Source organism: Panthera onca, chromosome C2, assembly GCF_046562875.1.
Source record: "Panthera onca isolate mPanOnc1 chromosome C2, mPanOnc1 haplotype 2, whole genome shotgun sequence".
In the NCBI taxonomy this organism is placed as follows: Eukaryota; Metazoa; Chordata; class Mammalia; order Carnivora; family Felidae; genus Panthera; species Panthera onca.
Window position 1 is genome coordinate 121233838 of NC_138347.1, and position 19602 is coordinate 121253439.

Genomic DNA, 19602 nt, shown 5'->3' on the forward strand with positions numbered 1-19602 from the left:
TTAAATTCTAATTCAGCAGCCAGTACTTACTCTGTTGGTGTCAACTGGTAAATTTAATCCCCTAGGTAACTTCTGTTCTGTCTCCGTGGAGTCTTTTTTTTATTTTAAGAGAGAGCACGTGTGAGTGTGGGGGAGGGGTGGAGAGAAGGAGAGGGAGAGAGAGAGACAAAATCCTAAGCAGGCTCTGTGCTGTCAGCACTGAGCCAGATGTGGGGCCTAATCCCACGACCCTGGGATCATGACCTGAGCCGAAATCAAGAGTCCAACAATGCTCAACCAACTGAACCACCCAGGTGAAGCTTGTATGTTTTGGCACAGAGGTAAGGTTTACCAGAGAGTTTCTTTACCCTTTCATTAGAACCTGGAGCTGTTGATACAAGTCCCAATTCTGTGTTCCACATACAGTAAAATGTGTACATTATTTTGGGGGTATGTCATCAGTTATTTGTTTATTTTACTAAATTCAGAGTATGTTGAAATTAGTACCATTAGGACAGAAATGCATGTGCCGCATAGGAATTTGGGATGAACAGGAAGAAAATTAAACAATAGGTATTGATGTTCTTAATAAATTTGAAAATTACAGTTCTAAAGGACCACCAGGACAAAAGTAACAAATTACCTTCACAAGAGAAAAAAAACACCAGAACTCAGCTTGTATTTTTCAAGTTCATTACTTACATAAGAATTTGAACAGAATGAACTGACCAACATTTAGACATTGTGTTGCCAGAAATAGGTACTACTCTGAGATGTGTGTGGGATGCACTTTACCTTAGGGCTCATCTGCTCCTGTGGACTTGTTTATAGGCTTTACTTTAAATCCCTGCTTACTTTATAGGCTCTGAATAGTTTGATGTCTTTGATGAAGTTGATGGGACCAAAACATGTCAGTTCTGTGAGGGTGAAGATGATGACCACGCTAAGAACTGGCCTGAGATTCAAGGATGATTTTCCTGAATTGTGTTGCAGGTAAATGACTGCCTGAGTTCATTAGAGTATTTGCATTTCCCAGTAGCACTAACTTGAATTCTTATCTCTTTGAGGGATTCAGACTGTGAGTAATAAAGATGGAAAGAATACTTGTATTGAAAGGGAATATGTTTACTTCTTTAAAGATACACTAGTGTGCAATCTTTTAACATACTGGGAAATAGTATAATGAACCCCTCCATACCTATTTCCCAACCTCAGCAGTTATCAACATTACTAATCTTACTTAACTGACCACCTCCACCTATTGTTAGTTGGAATGATTTAAAGAGAACCCCAGTATCAAATCACTGTACTTAGAAATACCTCTGATGTATCTAATGGGTAAAGCATTAAAAAAAAAAAAAAAAATACAACCATCGTGAATTATTACACTTAGCAGAATTAATAGGAATTCCTTAATATCATCTAAAACTCAGTCCATATTTAGATTTCCCCAAATGTCTCAAAGATTGTTTTCCCAAAGGTGTTGGTTTGTTTGAATAAGAATCCAAATAAGGTGCATGTGTCACACATGTGGTTGTTTGGCCCCTTAAATATCTTTTAAAAATAGATTCACTCCTTAAGACCCTTTCCCACGCTTTTTTCAGGCCATGGAGATTTTGGCATATGGGATTTCTAATTTAATTTGACTTAATATCATTTCAGTGTTACTACTAACAGACTACTCAGTGCAGTTTAAGCTTTTTGAAGGTCCTTTTTTCCTTTATTTGTTTGTTTCTTTCTTACATATGGATTTTTGTTTTTTTCAGAGGTCCTTTTGTCCTTAAGACTGTACCTATTGGAGGTGGAGAGTCTGAATAATACGTTTTAAAGTCATGTGAAGCAGTTCTCTTCTGTGTACATATGCCACCCACTTGATATTAAGTTAGGTTTAGTTGTTTTAGTTTGTTTAAAATTTTTAGAAGTGCTTTTTTCCCCTTTAAATTCATGTAAAACATAAACATTGTCTGAAATTCAAATTTGTGAATCTAGCTTTAATTTCTGACCATGATAAGTATCTATTTTTCTTAATTTTTGTATAATTCTCCTCTTTTTAAAAGTATAAACCAAATGCACACACACTCACACCCTTATTTTTCTATGAACCCTGCCCCAAAAGGGAGCATATTATAAGCACTATTTTTACCTTGCTTTTTTGACTTGATGCATTAAAGAAATCACTGTTTGCATATATAGTACTGATCTTTATTCCATTTTTACAGCTGCCTTGTAATCTTAATATTTGTATGTATCATTGTTTGCCCAGCTAATAACTCATTGATGGAGATTTACTAATAATAAAAATAATGTGATTTTTAACTTTTATTTATTTTTTCACATAGAGCTTGGGATTGCTTTGTTCGTTGCCTGGACCATGCTTATCTTGGTTCCCTTCTCAGTCATGTGATAGTAGCTTTGTTGCCTCTCATACACATCCAGCCTAAAGAAACTGCAGCTATATTTCACTACCTCATAATTGAAAACAGGTATTTATTGTAATAGAAATTAATAGTAAAGATTACAACTTTTTATTACTGTATATTTATGTCTCAGGATATTAGGATTGCTACTGGTAATGTGGAATTGGTCACATTCTTTTTAATTGAGAGTCCATCAGACAAAAATAATTGACATGCTTTAAAAAAAAATTGACATGCGTTAAGTCAGTGCATATCGAACTGATACTATTTCAGTTGTGACATTGATTCATTATAGTATTTAAAACATTAGTAGATCAACAAGTCAAAATTATTTTCATCAGTTTTGAAAGAAGTGAGGCTAAATTTACCTTTCTTCTCATGCTTAAAAGTTGAATATGAAAAAGGTTAAGAGGAATGTTCACCTACTTTCTATAACTTTCCTTAGTTGAAACTCTTATTACTTCATTGCATTAGTCTCTTAACCAGCCTCCCTTCCTTTAGGCTTTTATCCCATTTCTTCATATTGTTTATATTTAAAAACATCTCTTTTATCAATTTATTCCAGCATATGGAGACATTTTGTGATTCTCCCACTTACTAATTGATGAATTTCAAATTGCTTATCTTGATGTTCAAGGCTTTCCAAAATCTGGTCACATCTTATTTCTTAAAACCTTTTCTCAAGATTTTCCAAAACAGACTGTGCCGTAGCTTACCTGTATGAAGAACGTACATTACTCCCATTTTTGTATTTCAAACCAGCTGCTAATTTAGCCTAGAATTTGTTTGTATGCATTTTGAAGTTGTTTCTGTGTTTGCATTTACTGTTACATGTTGTAGTTTTTTGTTTCTGAAAAGGGTTTAAGTATTACTTATTTACCTGCTTACCCACCCACACACATGCTACTGCTATTCCCATTAATCATTTTCAATAACTGTCTAAGCAGGGAAAAGGTACAGAAGAAAAGATTAATGTAGGGATTTTTTCAATAAAGTGCTTTTGATATTTTGAGTATGATAGAACAACATAAACACTGATGTAGATCACCTTTCAAATACTTTTGGATTATTATATAAATAGTGTATCAGTGCTTTTTATTATGCAGCAGTTATTTCTCTACCTTTTCATATAAAAAAATCTCTCCTTGGGGCGCCTGGGTGGCTCAGTCGGTTAAGCATCCGACTTCGGCTCGGGTCATGATCTCACGGTCTGTGAGTTCGAGCCCTGCGTCGGGCTCTGTGCTGACAGCTCAGAGCCTGGAGCCCATTTCAGATTCTGTGTCTCCCTCTCTCTCTGCCCCTACCCTGTTCATACTCTGTCTCTCTGTGTCTCAAAAATAAAATAAAATGTTAAAAAAAAAAAAAATTTAAAAAAAAATCTCTCCTTCATTTCGTGCTAGTTAGAACACCTTAAGCTCCCTGAATAAAGAAATTTTTTTCAGCTTCCTTTATTTTTATATCACTAGTGTCCAACACATAGTGGCATATGATAGTTACTTGATATGTATTTGTGGCATAAGTGAATGAAGACTAGAATTTAGAAATCTATTATTGGGATTCAGATAGATTAGAGTATTATATTTGATGCAAATTAAAAATTGTAGCCTCAATAAGATTTATATGTTTTTTTCAAATTCTTTATGAGAATTTGTGTTTTAAGGTTGGGTTTGGCTATCTATTGCTGCACTATGAACCGCTCTAAGATCAAGTGTCTTAAAGTGACAAGCATTTTTATTTACTCATAATTTTGCAATCTGGACTGCGTTCAGCAATAGATTCTTTGGTTGGTCTTGCCAGTAGTCACTGGTGTGGCTGCAGTCAGCCAGCAGGTAGACTTGACTGAGTTTCTGTCTCTTTCCATGTACTCTTGGAGCCTCTCTTTTTTCATGTAGCTTGTCCATGCTGGTGACCTTATATGGTGACTTAGGTCTCTGATGGGCACCAAACCAGAAGTTGCCAAACCTTTTTAACACATCGGCCTTAAGTTGGCACAGCGTTTATTTTGCCACATTTTGTTTGTTAAAGCAAGTCACACAGCTAGCCTAAATTGAAGAGGAAGTGACTGTGAAGAAGTAGAGTTTATTTTGGGCCACCAACATAACCTACTACAACAGGGTGATTTTCTTAGATTTGATTATTTGCCACTATTAACCACTAGACATGGTTAGGAAGAATATTTTGCACATCACTAATCCACTAGCACTTTTTTTTTTAAAGATTTTTTTGTTTTATTTTTAAGTAATCTCTACACACACACACCCTTACTGGGGCTTGAACTCATGACCCCAAGATCAAGAGTCACATACCCTACTGACTGAGCCAGCCAGGCACCCCCACTAGCACTTTTCAGTGTGACTTAAATTGGCTATAGTTTCAACCTCTGCTTTATTTTTTTTTACTATTCATACTCTTTGCATATAATTTTTTTGTTTTCCAATTAACTATTAGGGATGCTGTGCAAGATTTTCTTCATGAAATATATTTTTTACCTGATCATCCAGAATTAAAAAAGATAAAAGCAGTTCTACAGGAATACAGAAAGGTATTTAATTTTTAATTTATGTCTTAGGGCAAAATTGTTCCCAAATTCCAATACATTGAACAGAGGTTCTGTAGAATCACATCTAGGAATAATATAGTCATATTCCAATGGCTATTTTTATGATTAGATAATCCTATCACAGCTATGATACTTTTTTTAGAAGGGAATTTCAGTATTTAGGTCAAAGATGTTATTGGATTACATAGATTTTTACATAGAAAGCAAATAATACAGTACTTGTGCCCTTACTTCCCAGATTACTATGTCCCTACTTACAGTCCCCCAAAGAAGAAGCTGCCATAGCTTCATGCCCTGAAAAGCTGTGGGAGGATTCTAGTTATGTTGTGCTACAAACTATGGTATGAAATTGTCATGGCATGAAATTGTGGTTTTTGAAGTCATTAACTGATAAGGTGTATCTCTGTGTTCTTTATATAGGAGACCTCTGAGAGTACTGATCTTCAGACAACTCTTCAACTATCCATGAGAGCAATTCAACATGAAAATGTAGATGTTCGTATTCATGCTCTTACGAGCTTGAAGGAAACTTTGTATAAAAATCAGGTATACTAAAATAATTAAAAAGCTATAGAAATGTAGGAAGCTCAAAGAAAAGATGACAGGTTGGCATATTTGCTTGAGTTTCAGTAGATTCAATGAAAGAAGTAATTCTTATTTTACCAAGATTATCAGATCTTAGAATTACTAATCCATGAGATCCCTTTTGAGGTTGAATACTGGGGATTTGCAGAGTTTTTTGTTGTTGTTTTGAAGGGTCATAATTTGACAGTTGTCTTTTGGTTACTGCATCTTCCTGAGTAAGAGTGTGTGTGTACACAATAGCAGCAGTTCGTGTGTCTTCTCATATAATTTCCTATAGATACTCGTCATATAAAATCTCAGTAATTTTGCCATTTTACATTTTGACTGAATTAACTTCTTGTTTTAAAGAAACTAAATTTTTAAGTTTACTCTTTTATGATGCCAGTGAAGTTTATTCTTTTCTTGGGCAACATACCGTAGATTGGCTCTAACCTTGATGACCGTGAGAACTGGTGTTTAAAGTACTAGATCACTGTAAGGCTATAAAATAGACAAAAATTAACTGAGGTACTCATTTTTGCATATCAAGAGTTTATAAGATGTGAAAGCCTAACACTCTCATGAGTTAGGGGATTAAACCAGGTTATGTTTGTTTTCATGATAAAAGGAAGCATTTAAGTTACTTAGGACGAAAGATATACATGATGGTGGGCTGCCTGGGTGGTTCTGTCAGTTCAGTGTCCAACTTCAACTCAGGTCATGATCTCATGGTTTGTGAGTTCGAGCCCCATGTCAGACTCTGTGCTGACAGCTCAGAGCCTAGAGCCCACTTCAGATTCTGTGTCTCCCTCTCTCTCTGCCCCTATCCCACTCATGCTCTCCTTTTCTCTCTCTCTATCTCTCTCTTTCTCTCTTTCTGACTTCTGGGTCAGTGAACTTGTGTGACCAATGTGGGTAGCAGCTTATGTGGAAATGGTCCTACCATAGGTGAGGAGCCTTGAATCTCCTTGAATGTAGGTTTTATACTCGCCTAACTGAATCCACATTGCCAATTACAGGGCATGTAATTACTTCATTCCCTGCCCTGCACTTACTTCATCAAAACTACTCTGTGCTTACACCTTGCCCCAAACCTCTACCTGGGTTTCAGGTAATTTAAAGGGCTTTTAGCTTTTTATTTTATATAGGGATTTATGAATAGCAGAGGATTTCTCCTCTTGGCCTAGAGGTTTCCTAGTTTAGGTTGTTTCTAAGTGGATGATATGGTCCTGGTCAAATATTAGGAAACTTTGTATGGATTATCACTTCTTAGATGTAAATGACTAAATCTGAGAACTTAAGGAAATTGCTTATATTCTTAGGGAAAAGCCACAGCTGCCCAACTTTTCCACCTGTGTCACAAAACAAAAATCACACGTGGTAATACCCTAACAAGCCTTCCTTCAATGTAAAGCCCCAGTGCTAATGGATTAGCTAGGCATAGTAAGAACGTAAATGTACTTACAAGAGCCTTGAAGGTCACATAAAGTAGTGTGAGTAAGATGTAATGTCCATAGATTGTTATTGGGTATTTTTAAGTACAGGTTAATTTAGTTTAGAATCAATTTATAATGGATAAATTTACTTTAGGTTAGTAAGAAAACTAAAGATAATGGCTTGGAGGAACCAGCGAAGATAAGAAAAGAAGGGAAGGAATCCAGAGATACATGTCTTTGTAGCCGTATCCCCACTGGCCTAAAACACCTACAAAAAAAGAGAGAAGGAAGTGGGTTTTTTCCCCCCACCTATGACAAGAAAGTAACATCAGTGTTGAAAGCAATTCAGATAAGTTCTAGAATAGTGCTATCCAAAAGAATTTTCTATGAGGATGGAAATGTTCTGTATCTGCACTGTCCAGTTATAGCTGCTAGCCACATGTGGCTCTCCTGAGCACTTAAAGTGTATGATAAGGAACTAGGTATTTAATTTTATTTAATTTTTCTTAGTTTAAATTTAAATAGCCTCATGTGGATGGTGGCTATCATATTGGACATTGCAGCTCTAGAGGATGGCTGAACCTGTAGCAATACCTGAACAAGAAACTGATATAAGAAAACAGGGTTCGAAGTCAAAGAGTCTTTGTAGTAGATGCTCTGAGAGTCCATGAGAGAGCAAAAGCAAAAGATATTCTTATAAAAGTTCAGTTCTTAACCAGAGGGAGAGGAAAAGATACTTCAGGAATATGTTGAAAGGAGGTGCTTTAAATAAATAGAGCTAAAATTGTGGTAAAACTGGCTAAACAAACAATTGGGTATAATGTAATGAAAAAGGAAACCATAAAAGATGCTATGACAGTTGATAGGATGGCTGCTGTAGCCTTCTATACTTGACCTTTTTGATGGACTGACCCTGAAAAAGCTTTGTTCTAAATTTATTTTTTTATTTATTTTAATGTTTGTTTATTTTTGAGAGAGAGAGACACAGCATGAGCAGGGGAGGGGCAGAGAGAGAAGGAGACACAGAATCCAAAGCAGGCTCCAAGCCCTGAGCCATCAGCACAGAGCCCGATGTGGGGCTTGAACCCATGAACTGTGATCATGACCTGAGCTGAAGTCAGTTACTCAACCAACTGAGCCACACAGGCGCCCCTGCAAAAGCCTTGTTTTAATGGGTAGCCCCCAGAGGGTCATTGACATTAAAGAAATGACAGTTTATGCTTCTTACTTGTAAGGAAGAATCCGTTTTTGAGGGATATAAAGGATACCTAAGGTCAGTGGATAGCAGGGAATTTTTTCTTCTATGTTAGAAAAATCAGACTATAGATAAAACTGAACAACCATCTAAGATCTTTCTGATCACTGATGGTACTCAGGTTGAAGTGATTTTCTGTGGTAAAATCCCAGAAGGACATATGTTGGGCAGATGATATGCTATTATAGTTGAAAAACTATAGGGAATTATCAATAAAACTACTCAGATGAGAAAGCTAATTCAGTAAGGTAGGATATAAAATCAACATATAAAAAATAACTTTTATATAATAAGCAATAACTAGGTGGAAGATTTGTTGGAAGACCCAGTTTACAACAGTAACAGAAAAAGATAATATGCTTAGTAATAAGCATAATGAGAAATGGATAAACCAATAAAGAAAAACCCTGAAAGACACAAAAAGGTAGTAGGTTTAAGCAAATGGAAACTATCCCTTATTTATCTGTTAGGTTGACTCAATATTACAAAGATTTCAGTTCTCTCTAGATTAATTTATAAATTTAATGCTATCCCAAAAGAATGCCAACAAGTTGCTTGTTTTTATTAACTAGAAAAGTTCAGACTAGGGGTGCCCAGCTGGGTCACTCGGTTAAGCATCTGACTTCAGCTCAGGTCATAATCTCATAGTTCATGGGTTCAAGCCCCACATTGGGCTCTGTGCTGACAGCTCAGAGCCTGGAGCCTACTTCAGATTCCATATCTCTCTTTGTCTTCTGCCCCTCTCCTGATTGTGCTCTCTGTCTCTTAAAAATAAATAGACATTAAAAAAAATTTAGAAAAACAAAAGTTCATACCAATGCTTATATGGGAAAATCAACATAAAAATAGCTAAGAAAACTCTGAGGGGAAAAAGTAACCATGAGGGTTTAGTATCTCTACCAGACATTACCATACTCTACAGCCTGTATAGTTAATACAATATGATTCTGGTGCATGAATAAACACACCAGGGGGAAAGAATAGAAAGTTCAAATGTAGACCTTTATGTAAATGGACATTTAGGATATGATAAAAATGGTATTTCAAATAATTAGAGCAAACAGATTTCTTTTAACAACTTATTAGGCATTTGGAAAATGATAAAATTGGGTCTGAATGTTAAAAAGCATTTTTATTCTTATTTATTTATTTATTTATTTTTTCATTATATGAAGTTTATTGTCAAATTGGTTTCCATACAACACCCAGTGCTCATCCCAAAAGGTGCCCTCCTCAATACCCATCACCCACCCTCCCCTCCCTCCCACCCCACATCAACCCTCAGTTTGTTCTCAGTTTTTAAGAGTCTCTTATGCTTTGACTCTCTTCCACTCTAACCTCTTTTTTTTTTTTTTCCTTCCCCTCTCCCATGGGTTTCTGTTAAATTTCTCAGGATCCACATAAGAGTGAAACCATATGGTATCTGTCTCTGTATGGCTTATTTCAAAAAGCATTTTTAAATAGAGGCAGTGAACACACACTCATTTTTAAAACTCTTTTGGAATTCAGTATCTTTGCTGAAAAATAAAAATCAATTTAACCTAAAAGTGAAGTGAAAACATTTTTAAGTACATAGGAGATAAGTGTATTTTACTTTTCATTTAGTGTTTCATAACATGTATTACATTGAACTGCATTTATCTCTGCCAAATAAAGTGACCTTATATTTTCTAGTTTTAGCAAGTGAGTAAATGTTTATAATTTCATATATTAGTTTTGCTATTTTTATTACGAGCTCATTTTTCAGGTATTTATGCCTGAATTAACCTATAATGTTATTTAAGTGATAGACTGCCGAAGACTGTGGAAGAGTTAAAATGGCTTTTCATTTTTCTTTTGAAGTGATTACCCTAATTTGAACCATAGTTTCAACATGAAGTTTGAGATGTTCACGTATGCTTTACTTTTGCGAGAGAGAAAATACTATAAAAGAAGTAGTTCCTAAGTGGTTACACGAGTACAGTATGTGAATTTCCATTGGCTTGAAAATAGTCTCTTCTTACTTGACAGGTTTTCAGCATCCTCAGGAGATTGATGAAAAAAGATTACATGGACCAACATATTGTTTTATCACCACCACTGAACCATTTCCCCATTTTTGGTCCTTCTCTACCTAGTTTTTTAATATACTTTTCAGTCTTCTTGTTTTACCTAATAGCTCTTCCTTGTTGACTTACGTGAATATCTGTCCACTGTCCTTGAAAAGTTATTCTGAGTTCTTTTTCATCTTCTTCATTGCTTCCTTTCCTTCTAAATGTATTTGCTATTATACATATCATATGGTATTTTAATTACTTATTTGCACATCTATTTTCCCCTTAGACTGTGAACTCATTGGGATAAGTCTGTGTCTTATTTATTTTTGTATACTAGTATAATAATAGGAACTGTTTAATGGATTAAGGATTAAAAATTTCTAAAACAATGTTCCTACAGAATATGTTGTGAACTATGTTATGTGAACTCATCAAAAACTAGCTGAAAATACTGCAGATACAGGAATTTAATTTTGTCAGTGTTTATGTCAGGTATTCCTTAATATTTTTAAGCTTTCTAGTTAGGAAAATATACTAGTTTGTGAAAATTATGTACAATTTTCTTTCTACTTTTAGGAAAAACTGATAAAATATGCAACAGATAGTGAAACAGTGGAACCTGTTATCTCCCAGCTGGTAACGGTGCTTTTGAAAGGTTGCCAGGATGCAAACTCTCAAGCTCGGTTGCTCTGTGGGGAATGTTTAGGGGAATTGGGGGCAGTAGATCCAGGTCGACTAGATTTCTCAACAACTGAAAGCCAAGGAAAAGATTTTACATTTGTGGTAAGTAATGGTAATTTGGGATGACAAGAAGAGTTCTCTGTCCTATTCAAATTTCTATATTTCATTTACAAAGAACTGTTCAGGTTATCCTTAGTGGCACCGTGATCTAAACTAGACAATTTAGGTAACTTCTAAATTTTTTCCTTAATACTATTACAGAGATCTAGAGCCAAAAACTGTAATAAAGTAGGAGTCCAGACTAGTGTGCTGTGTTCTTTTTAAAAAGCTTCCCAACCTAGGGGTGCCTGGTTGGTTGAGTGCCCTACTCTTGATTTCAGCTCAGATCATGATCCCAGGGTCATGGGATCAAGCCCACATTGGGCTCCACGCTGAGTGTGGAGCCTACTTGGGCTTCTCTCTGTCTCTCCCTCTCCTTCTCCCTCCCCTTCCCTCTCTCCCTCTCTCCCTCTGCCTCTCTACTCTGCTTGTGTGCGTGCACTCTTTCTCTCAAAAATTAATAAATAAATAAAATGAATAAATAAAAAAGCTTCCAATCTAATGATAATAGTTAAAACCTAATTGATTATTTAAATATTAAAATTTCAACACTGTTGCTAAGTGTTTTCATGGGAAACTAATTTCCCAGGGTGTCCTAATAGTGTATAAAAAGTTGCCATGGTCAAATGAGTTTGGGAAATCCTCTAAAACCAAATCAAACAGAGCATCTGTATCACTTAGTATGCACACTGTCAGTCTCCAAGAGGAGGGTTTGTTAAAATTATTTCTTGGAGTGTCTCAAATGACTGGGCTTCTACAAAATGCAATTGAGGAAATGCTTTATATATAATTTTCTGGGGTTTTTTGTTGTTTTCTTACTTGAGAGAGAGCGCGCACAAGCTGGGGAGAGGGACAGAGGGAGAGAACCTTAAGTGCAGCCTTCACGCTTGCATGGAGCCCACTGTGGGCTCAGTCTCCTAACCCTGGGATCATGACTTGAGCCAAAACCAAGAGTTGGGCACTCAACCAACTGAACCACCCAGGTGCCCCTGCAGTTTTCTTTTTAAGGATTAAAATGCAACGCTTGATCTTGGGGTCATTAGTTCAAGGCTCACATTGGGTGTAGCTATTACTTAAAAATAGAATCTTCAACAACAACAGTAAAACAAAAAATGAAACTTGGAGCTTTGCAAAAGTTGAATGATTCAAATGCCCTTTATTAATAGCCTAAACAGCCTTAGGTTGGGCTTCTTGGCCACAGATTATGTTTTAGCCTTGGTACCACACTTAGTTTGACTCTTAATGTCCTTTCCTTTTCTAAGTTAAATTCACTTAGGTAACTAAGTTAAATTAATTACATAAGGCACGGTACAGTGTAAAAAATTGATACACTTTACGTTTGTTTTTTTCTTGTTTTTATTGAGACTGGAGTAGAAGATTCAAACTTTGCCTATGGATTATTGATGGAACTTACAAGAGCTTACCTTGCATATGCCGATAACAGTCGGGCTCAAGATTCAGCTGCTTATGCCATTCAGGTAAGAATGTGTATAGTCAGTACTGGTTTTACATTACTGAATTCTGATAAGTTGTAAATGTATACTTTGGAAACTTATTTTTGTAAACTGTCATTTTCATTATCAAAGTTCAAAATTATCATAAGTTCATGATAAAATTTCACAGTACAGAAATGTACCCTCTTAACAGATTATTATAGGTACTTTGGAAAATTTTCTATATATTTATTTAACAAATCTATATGTCTTCACCAAACAAAGAGATCATATTACTTCATGTTCTGTAACTTGATTTTCTTTTGTGTTCAAAAGTCTGTCTTGGGTTATTTTCCATGTCAGTACATAGATCTCTAATTCATTCTTTCCAGTGACTTAATATTCAATATGGATGTACCATAATTATGGTACCATAAAATATGGTACCATAATTATGGTACATCCATATCATAATTATGGTACATCCATATTGAATATTAAGTCATTGGAAAGAAATTTATTTAACAAATTTAAGAAATTTATTTAACACATTTAGGATATATTCAGTGTTTTGCTTTTGAGAGAAATGCTTCAGCGAGCACTTGAGTGAATATATCAATAATATAAACATCTAGAGGTTAAAATATGTCTGAGAGCAAACACAGAATTTACATTTGATAAATTTTATCAAAAAAAGTTTTACCAGTTTATGCTTCCTTGACAAACCTGCATTGTATCAAAATTTTACATCTTTGTCAATGTGACAGATGAAAAATAGTACCATTTTACTTTAATAGTATTTAATTACGAGAGAGGTGTATCATCCTTTATGTATTTATTGCATTTTTGGTGAATTTTTTCTAGATGATCTTTGCCCATTTTTCTTTTGGTATAGAGCTATTTTTCATTGCTATTTAAGATTTATTTGTGTATAATAGAAGTTAACCCTTTGTCAGTCACACACATCATAAATATTTTTCCAGTTTGATGTTCCTTGTCTTTTTTCATGGTATTTTTTTCAATTAAAAATGTCTTTGTTTTGTTATTCAGTTCTGGAATTCATGGTGAGTGGTCTGAGTTTCAGATATAAATTTGGAGGTATTCGTTGTAGAGATGGTATCTAAAATTATCCTGGATGTGTTCTTGGAGGGAGTACAGGTGAAAAGATTCTGGTAATTGAGCCCTGGACATTGAGAGGTCAGTGAGAAGAGGAGGGAACAAGTAAGAAAACTGAGAAGGAGCTGTCAGTAAGGTAGGAGAATGTGGTGTTCCAGAAGACAAGAAAGTGTCTATAAAGGAGAGTGGAAGAATGAGATAGTAGCTGGGAAGGAAGGAGGAATGCAGATAGGAAAAATAACAGATGTTTATATGTTGCTTGGGAACAATTCAGCAGCGTAGAGAATATGATAATGTAGGGAGAGAATTGATCGAATACTTTTTTTTCCGTTTTTTTTTAATTTATTATTTTTTTAATATGAAATTTATTGTCAAATTGGTCTCCATACAACACCCAGTGCTCATCCCAACAAGTGCCCTCCTCAGTGCCCATCACCCACTTTCCCTTCCCTCCCACCCCCCCATCAACCCTCAGTTTATTCTCAGTTTTTAAGAGTCTCTTATGAATGGATAAAGAAATTGTGGTTTATATACACAATGGAATACTACTTGGCAATGAGAAAGAATGAAATAAGGCCTTTTGTAGCAACATGGATGGCACTGGAGAGTGTTGTGCTAAGTGAAATAAGTCATACTTACACAGATACCATATGTTTTCACTCTTATGTGGATCCTGAGAAACTTAACAGAAGACCATGGGGAAGGGGAAGGAAAAAAAAAGTTAGAGAGGGTGGAATACTATTTTTAATAGGCAAAGAGTTGTGGAGTATAGTTTGCAAGTGGAAGGGGTAGCCTTAATTAAAAACAAAAGCAAGTCATCTGTAGTAAGAGGAGAGAAAGTGTATGGGCTCTGCTGCTGATAATGCCAGGCTGGATAGGTATGTGGGTGGAAGTTGTGGAGGTCTTTTTGGATTGCTTCTGTGTTTTTCAATTAAATATGAAGCAAAGTCTACAACTGTAAGTATATTGATCTTTTTGAAAGTATAAATGGTGACCCCCAAAAAGAATTGCTGATCTCCCTAATTAAAAGAGGCTTTTTATTAACTAGAGTGACTTTGCCAAACATCAAAAAAAGCTGGCTTCAAACAAAATTTTAATAATATTTAAAAAAAACTTTTTAACATTTATTTATTTTTGAGAGACAGACAGATCATGAGCAGGGGAGGGGCAGAGAGAGAGGGAGACACAGAATCCGAAGCAGGCTCCAGGCTCTGAGCTTTTAGCATGAGATCATGCCCTGAGCCGAAGTCGGATGCTTAACCAACTGAGCCACCCAGCCGCCTCTAAAAATATTTTAAAATTAAATGAAAATGGGTTCTGGATATTTCTGTATTTGAATTTTTCATATACTTCCTTACTTTTACTAAAATAACACTAATATAAGTATAAAGTACATATTTTGCTAGACAGTTCTTATAGTACATCTATTACATATGGTCATTTTCAGTGGAATTGAAAGGGCTCAGGTGATAGAAGATATAATATCCTAACATATTTGTTTTGTTTTGAATATTGATACTAGAGCCAAAGATTTTTTTTTCTTCATTTATAAAATATCGTTTGTTTTATTTTCAGGAAAGTAAAATATAACCATTTAATTTGAGGGCTTGAATAGTAAAGTGGTCTTTAACGTTTGCATTTTTTCACAATTTTTTTTTAAGTAAACTGTACCCCCAATGTGGGTTTTGAACTCTCAACCTTGAAATCAAGAGTCGCAGGTTCTGCTGACTGAGCCAGCCAATTCACAGTTTTGAGCTCGGTATTTTATACCTAGAATTTGAGATACCTTGAATTTTTAAAACTATTTTGGATTTGTAGTGGCTTTCATTAAAATTCAGAAAAGATTAAATTCTAAAAATTATACTTCTGCAAATATAGACATTTCCAGTATTTCCTCCAAATAGTTCTTAAAATCTTATTTCTCGTATATATTACATATGTAGAACACAAACTTCCTTCATGTTCAAGTACTACCACAGCTTTGGGACCTTTACTAAGTTACCTAAATGGTTTTAAGCATTGAAATACATGTCCTAAGCAAGTTCACAACTTTTATAATTCTATATATTTTTAAATTATTTTTGTAACTATTATGTGTAGAATGTTGATGATCAGAAATGTTTATCTACTTCACTGAGGATTTACAAATGTAAAATATGTATTTGTAGGAGTTACTTTCTATTTATGACTGCAGAGAGATGCAGACTGATGGCCCAGGTTACCAGTTGTGGAGGAGATTTCCTGAACATGTTCGGGAAATCCTGGAACCTCATCTAAATACTAGGTCTGTACACTCGTTAAAACAATTTTTATAAAATTGTTTTTAACATTATAAAATTAATGTTATTTTTGATGTAACTTTTTACCATTAAAAGTATTTTCAGTATGTCTAATAATGTATTTTCCACTGTGAATATGCCTATAATCTTGTCAAAAACTACAGTTTGCGCATTGGTTAAATTCTATAATTTTAATTATTTAAAATTTATTAAAGCTAAAAGGATTGATTTTTCTGTTTCAGTCAGTAATACTTTGAAAATCTACTTTAAATTAAATATGAGTTTAAGTTCTTGATAGGTGTAATTAATATAGAAACTTAAAAATTTAAAGCTAGTTCCAAAGTCATTAGTAAACCCCAGTTAGAGATTAGATTTTCACCCTTCACCTCCTCATGAAGATATTTTCTCCCTCTACTTTTTAAAAAAGTATATTATAATCTCTTTAAATTTTAATAATTTTGTTAACACTGATTGAATCTATAAAATTATAAATTAATTTTAGTTAGAAATTATGATTTGAAGTATACTAGGTCACATGCTTATCAGATATGTGACCATGTATAAATTATTTTACTTCTTTGAGCATTGGTACAGTGCCTGGCCTTGTTTGCTAGTTACCTCTTTATATTTAGAAACTTTTTTTTTTTTTTTTTTTTTTTAAGTCAGACAGCCCAAGCAGCAGCAGGGTAGGAGAGGGGCAGTGAGAGAGAGAATCATAAGCAGGCTCCATGCTCAGCACAGAGCCTAGTGTTGGGGGGCTTGATCCCATGACCCTGGGATGCTCAACTGACTGAGCCACCCAGGCACCCCATAAAACCTTTTAAATTTAGAGCTTTTATATGTAGAAACAGAGGGATGTAGCTGGTAAAGATAGTAGGGCAAAGGAGTGGGTAGAGAATATTAATGAGAGTTCTTGAAGTGAAGGACCATAAAGACCAAGCTGGTTAAGGAAAGAGGTAATGAAAGGAAGGTGTTACAGATCAAGAGAGTTTTGCACGGTCAAGGGACATAAGATCTCAGTGATGAAGAGCCAATGTGTTAGCATAACTGGGTGAATGGGAAATTTAGGAGGAAACTAGGGCTATAGAGTAAGATATCTAAATAGTTCATTTTGGAAGTGAAGAAGTTTCTTTGTATTGACAAGGGAGCCCTGATAAGTAGAGGAGAAAGTTGTTGAGAAGGTTTGAGTTTGATTAGATGGTATAGACAGACACTGAAGTCACTCAGGGTGGTAGACTTTGGAAAGAAAGAAAACACTGAGAGATGTACTAAAGCTATCAGTGAGTTTGATTATCACTGAGTTTGGTGAATGCCAATAATGAAGAGCAGAGAATGATATGTCTGGGTGTCTTGAACCTCAAAGGAACAAGTCATTATTACACAAGAATGAAATTGGAAGGATCTAAAAGGAGCATTGAGAGGTAGGAGGAGACACACTCAAATACTTGGAAGTACTTGGGGTATGCAAGAATGATCTCCTACCCCATTATTAAGGATATAGGAAAAGTAGTGTCTTTAACCATATTTCAATAAAGGCAAGGCAGTAGTGGGGTAGTCAGTGAAGGAGTTGAAATAGTTTCTTAGATGTTTTATACTAAAGTTCTAAACAGGTGGATATATATTTATATACTTTTTAATAAACAAATTTTCAAAATTACAGATATAAGAGTTCTCAGAAGTCAACAGATTGGTCTGGAGTAAAGAAGCCAATTTACTTAAGTAAATTAGGTAATAACTTTGCAGAATGGTCAGCATCTTGGGCAGGTTATCTTATAACAAAGGTAAGAGAACTCTGATCAGAATTAGTTAACTGAACAGAAATTCTAAAGGAAACCAGAACATCTATCTGAATATATGTAGCACAAATAGTAGGCATTGAAGTATTTGTGCTGATAGTGATAGACATTTTTGTAGAAAGCATTCACTAATAGAAAGTAACAGTTTCTCTACTGTTACTAGTTTCTGGGTAAAATGGTAATTATTTTATCAAGCACATTACTATGATTTTTTGCAAAATGTCTATTATGTCTGTTCATTTTACATTGTGAAACGATACTGTTTAAACGATGTAAATGGATTTTGAAGGCTTATTACATAATAAAAAGATTTTTTTATATAATAAAAAGATATATCATCCCTTTGTGGCTTCTTCTAAAAGAGGATACATTATCTGAACTTCATCCAAAATAAAAATAAACATTTATAAGAAATGAAACTTCATGAAAAAGTAGAGGTATATTTCTGATGTTTTCCTAATATGAGATTTTTACATGCCTGATAGAAAGGTTCTTTGTGTTCCAAGAAATGCTTAAGGCATATTTAAAATTTACAACTTTAGTTTTTAATTCATATTTCTGTTTTTTAAAATATTATTATAATAATTTTTATCTGATAATTTCAAGAAAGTTTTTCATGTTTTTATGAACATACTGACCATATATTATGTGAAATGTAGAATACCATTGCATTAATTACTTCCAGATCTGGAATCTTTAATTTAGGTTAGGTTGTTGTTGTTGTTAAGTGAGGTGTTTATATTTGAGAAGGAAAAAAATCTTTAAATTTTGTAAGAGACCAGTAATGTTGGCAAATCTAAGGTTAGAGCATACCAATAAAACTTTATTGTAATCCCAAGTAATTTAGTTTTGTTTCTTTCATTTTTTTTTTCCTGTAGTTAATCACTGTTTATTACTTATTAAAAATGCGAGTCTTATACTTAATGTACTGACCCAGAGTATACATTTTGGTTACTCATGTGTGTATTCAAGGAGTTAATATGCTGAATGTAATGTTAGCTAAATAAAATATACTGTAATTAGGGAGGTTAATCTGTAACAAAACATGATGCATCCATAAATTAACGGTTGGCGGGGAAGGCCATTTATTTTGAAGTGGTTGACATTGTCTGTAGGGGTCGCAGCAGTTCAGGCACTTTGAGTTATTTAGAGTGACCAAATAGGTGGTCGTCTGAAATTCTCTATGCCTCTAAATAAGAGAATACCCACTCTGCAATGATAAATTATCTCGTGTGTGTGTGTGTGTGTGTGTGTGTGTGTGTGTGTGTTTACATTAATAGAATAAAATGTATAAAATTACTTAACTGTCCCTAAACCATTTGGGTTTACAGGTTCGGCATGATCTTGCCAGTAAAATCTTCACCTGCTGTAGCATTATGATGAAACACGATTTCAAAGTGACTATCTATCTTCTTCCACATATTCTAGTGTATGTCTTGTTGGGTTGTAATCAAGAAGATCAGCAGGAGGTGAGAGATGCCTTCTATTTGGTTTCTGTTTGTCTAAACATTTGTCTGATGTAATTAGTATTAGAAAAGCTACATATTAGGAAATGTATATCAGTATATGGCTATGTATGTACATGTCTAAATGCCTGAAATCTTTTTTAACCTTTTATTGATCAAAGAATTATATAATGCTTAGTGTAGAAAATTAGTATATATTGTAGGGGCACCTGTCAGTTAAGTGTCCTACTTTGGCTCAGGTCGTGATTTCACGGTTCCTGAGTTTGAGCCCTGCAGTCGGTGCAGAGCCTGCTTCAGGCACTCTGTCTCCCTCTCTCTCTTTGCCCCTCCCCAGCTCACACACTCTCTCTCTCTCAAAAATAAACATTAAAAAATATATACATATTAATATGCCCCAGTATACATACAACTTTTTGACAAAAGAGTACATAAGAAATTACTGATAGTGTTTTACTGACATAAGAAATTACTGATAGTAAACAGTA

The 19602-nt window shown here is 34.6% G+C and overlaps 1 protein-coding gene across 1 annotated transcript in view; it reads left to right on the forward strand.

The window, feature by feature from the left end:
* The window catches only part of ATR (ATR checkpoint kinase), a 100263-nt gene that overhangs the window by 34719 nt on the left and 45942 nt on the right, over positions 1-19602 (forward strand). The window contains exons 18-26 of the mRNA XM_078432276.2: positions 842-972; positions 2319-2462; positions 4845-4938; positions 5377-5502; positions 10824-11030; positions 12392-12505; positions 15745-15860; positions 17516-17636; positions 18983-19120. Coding sequence (XP_078288402.2) covers positions 842-972; positions 2319-2462; positions 4845-4938; positions 5377-5502; positions 10824-11030; positions 12392-12505; positions 15745-15860; positions 17516-17636; positions 18983-19120 — 1191 coding nt within the window. The remainder of the gene's footprint in view (positions 1-841; positions 973-2318; positions 2463-4844; positions 4939-5376; positions 5503-10823; positions 11031-12391; positions 12506-15744; positions 15861-17515; positions 17637-18982; positions 19121-19602) is intronic.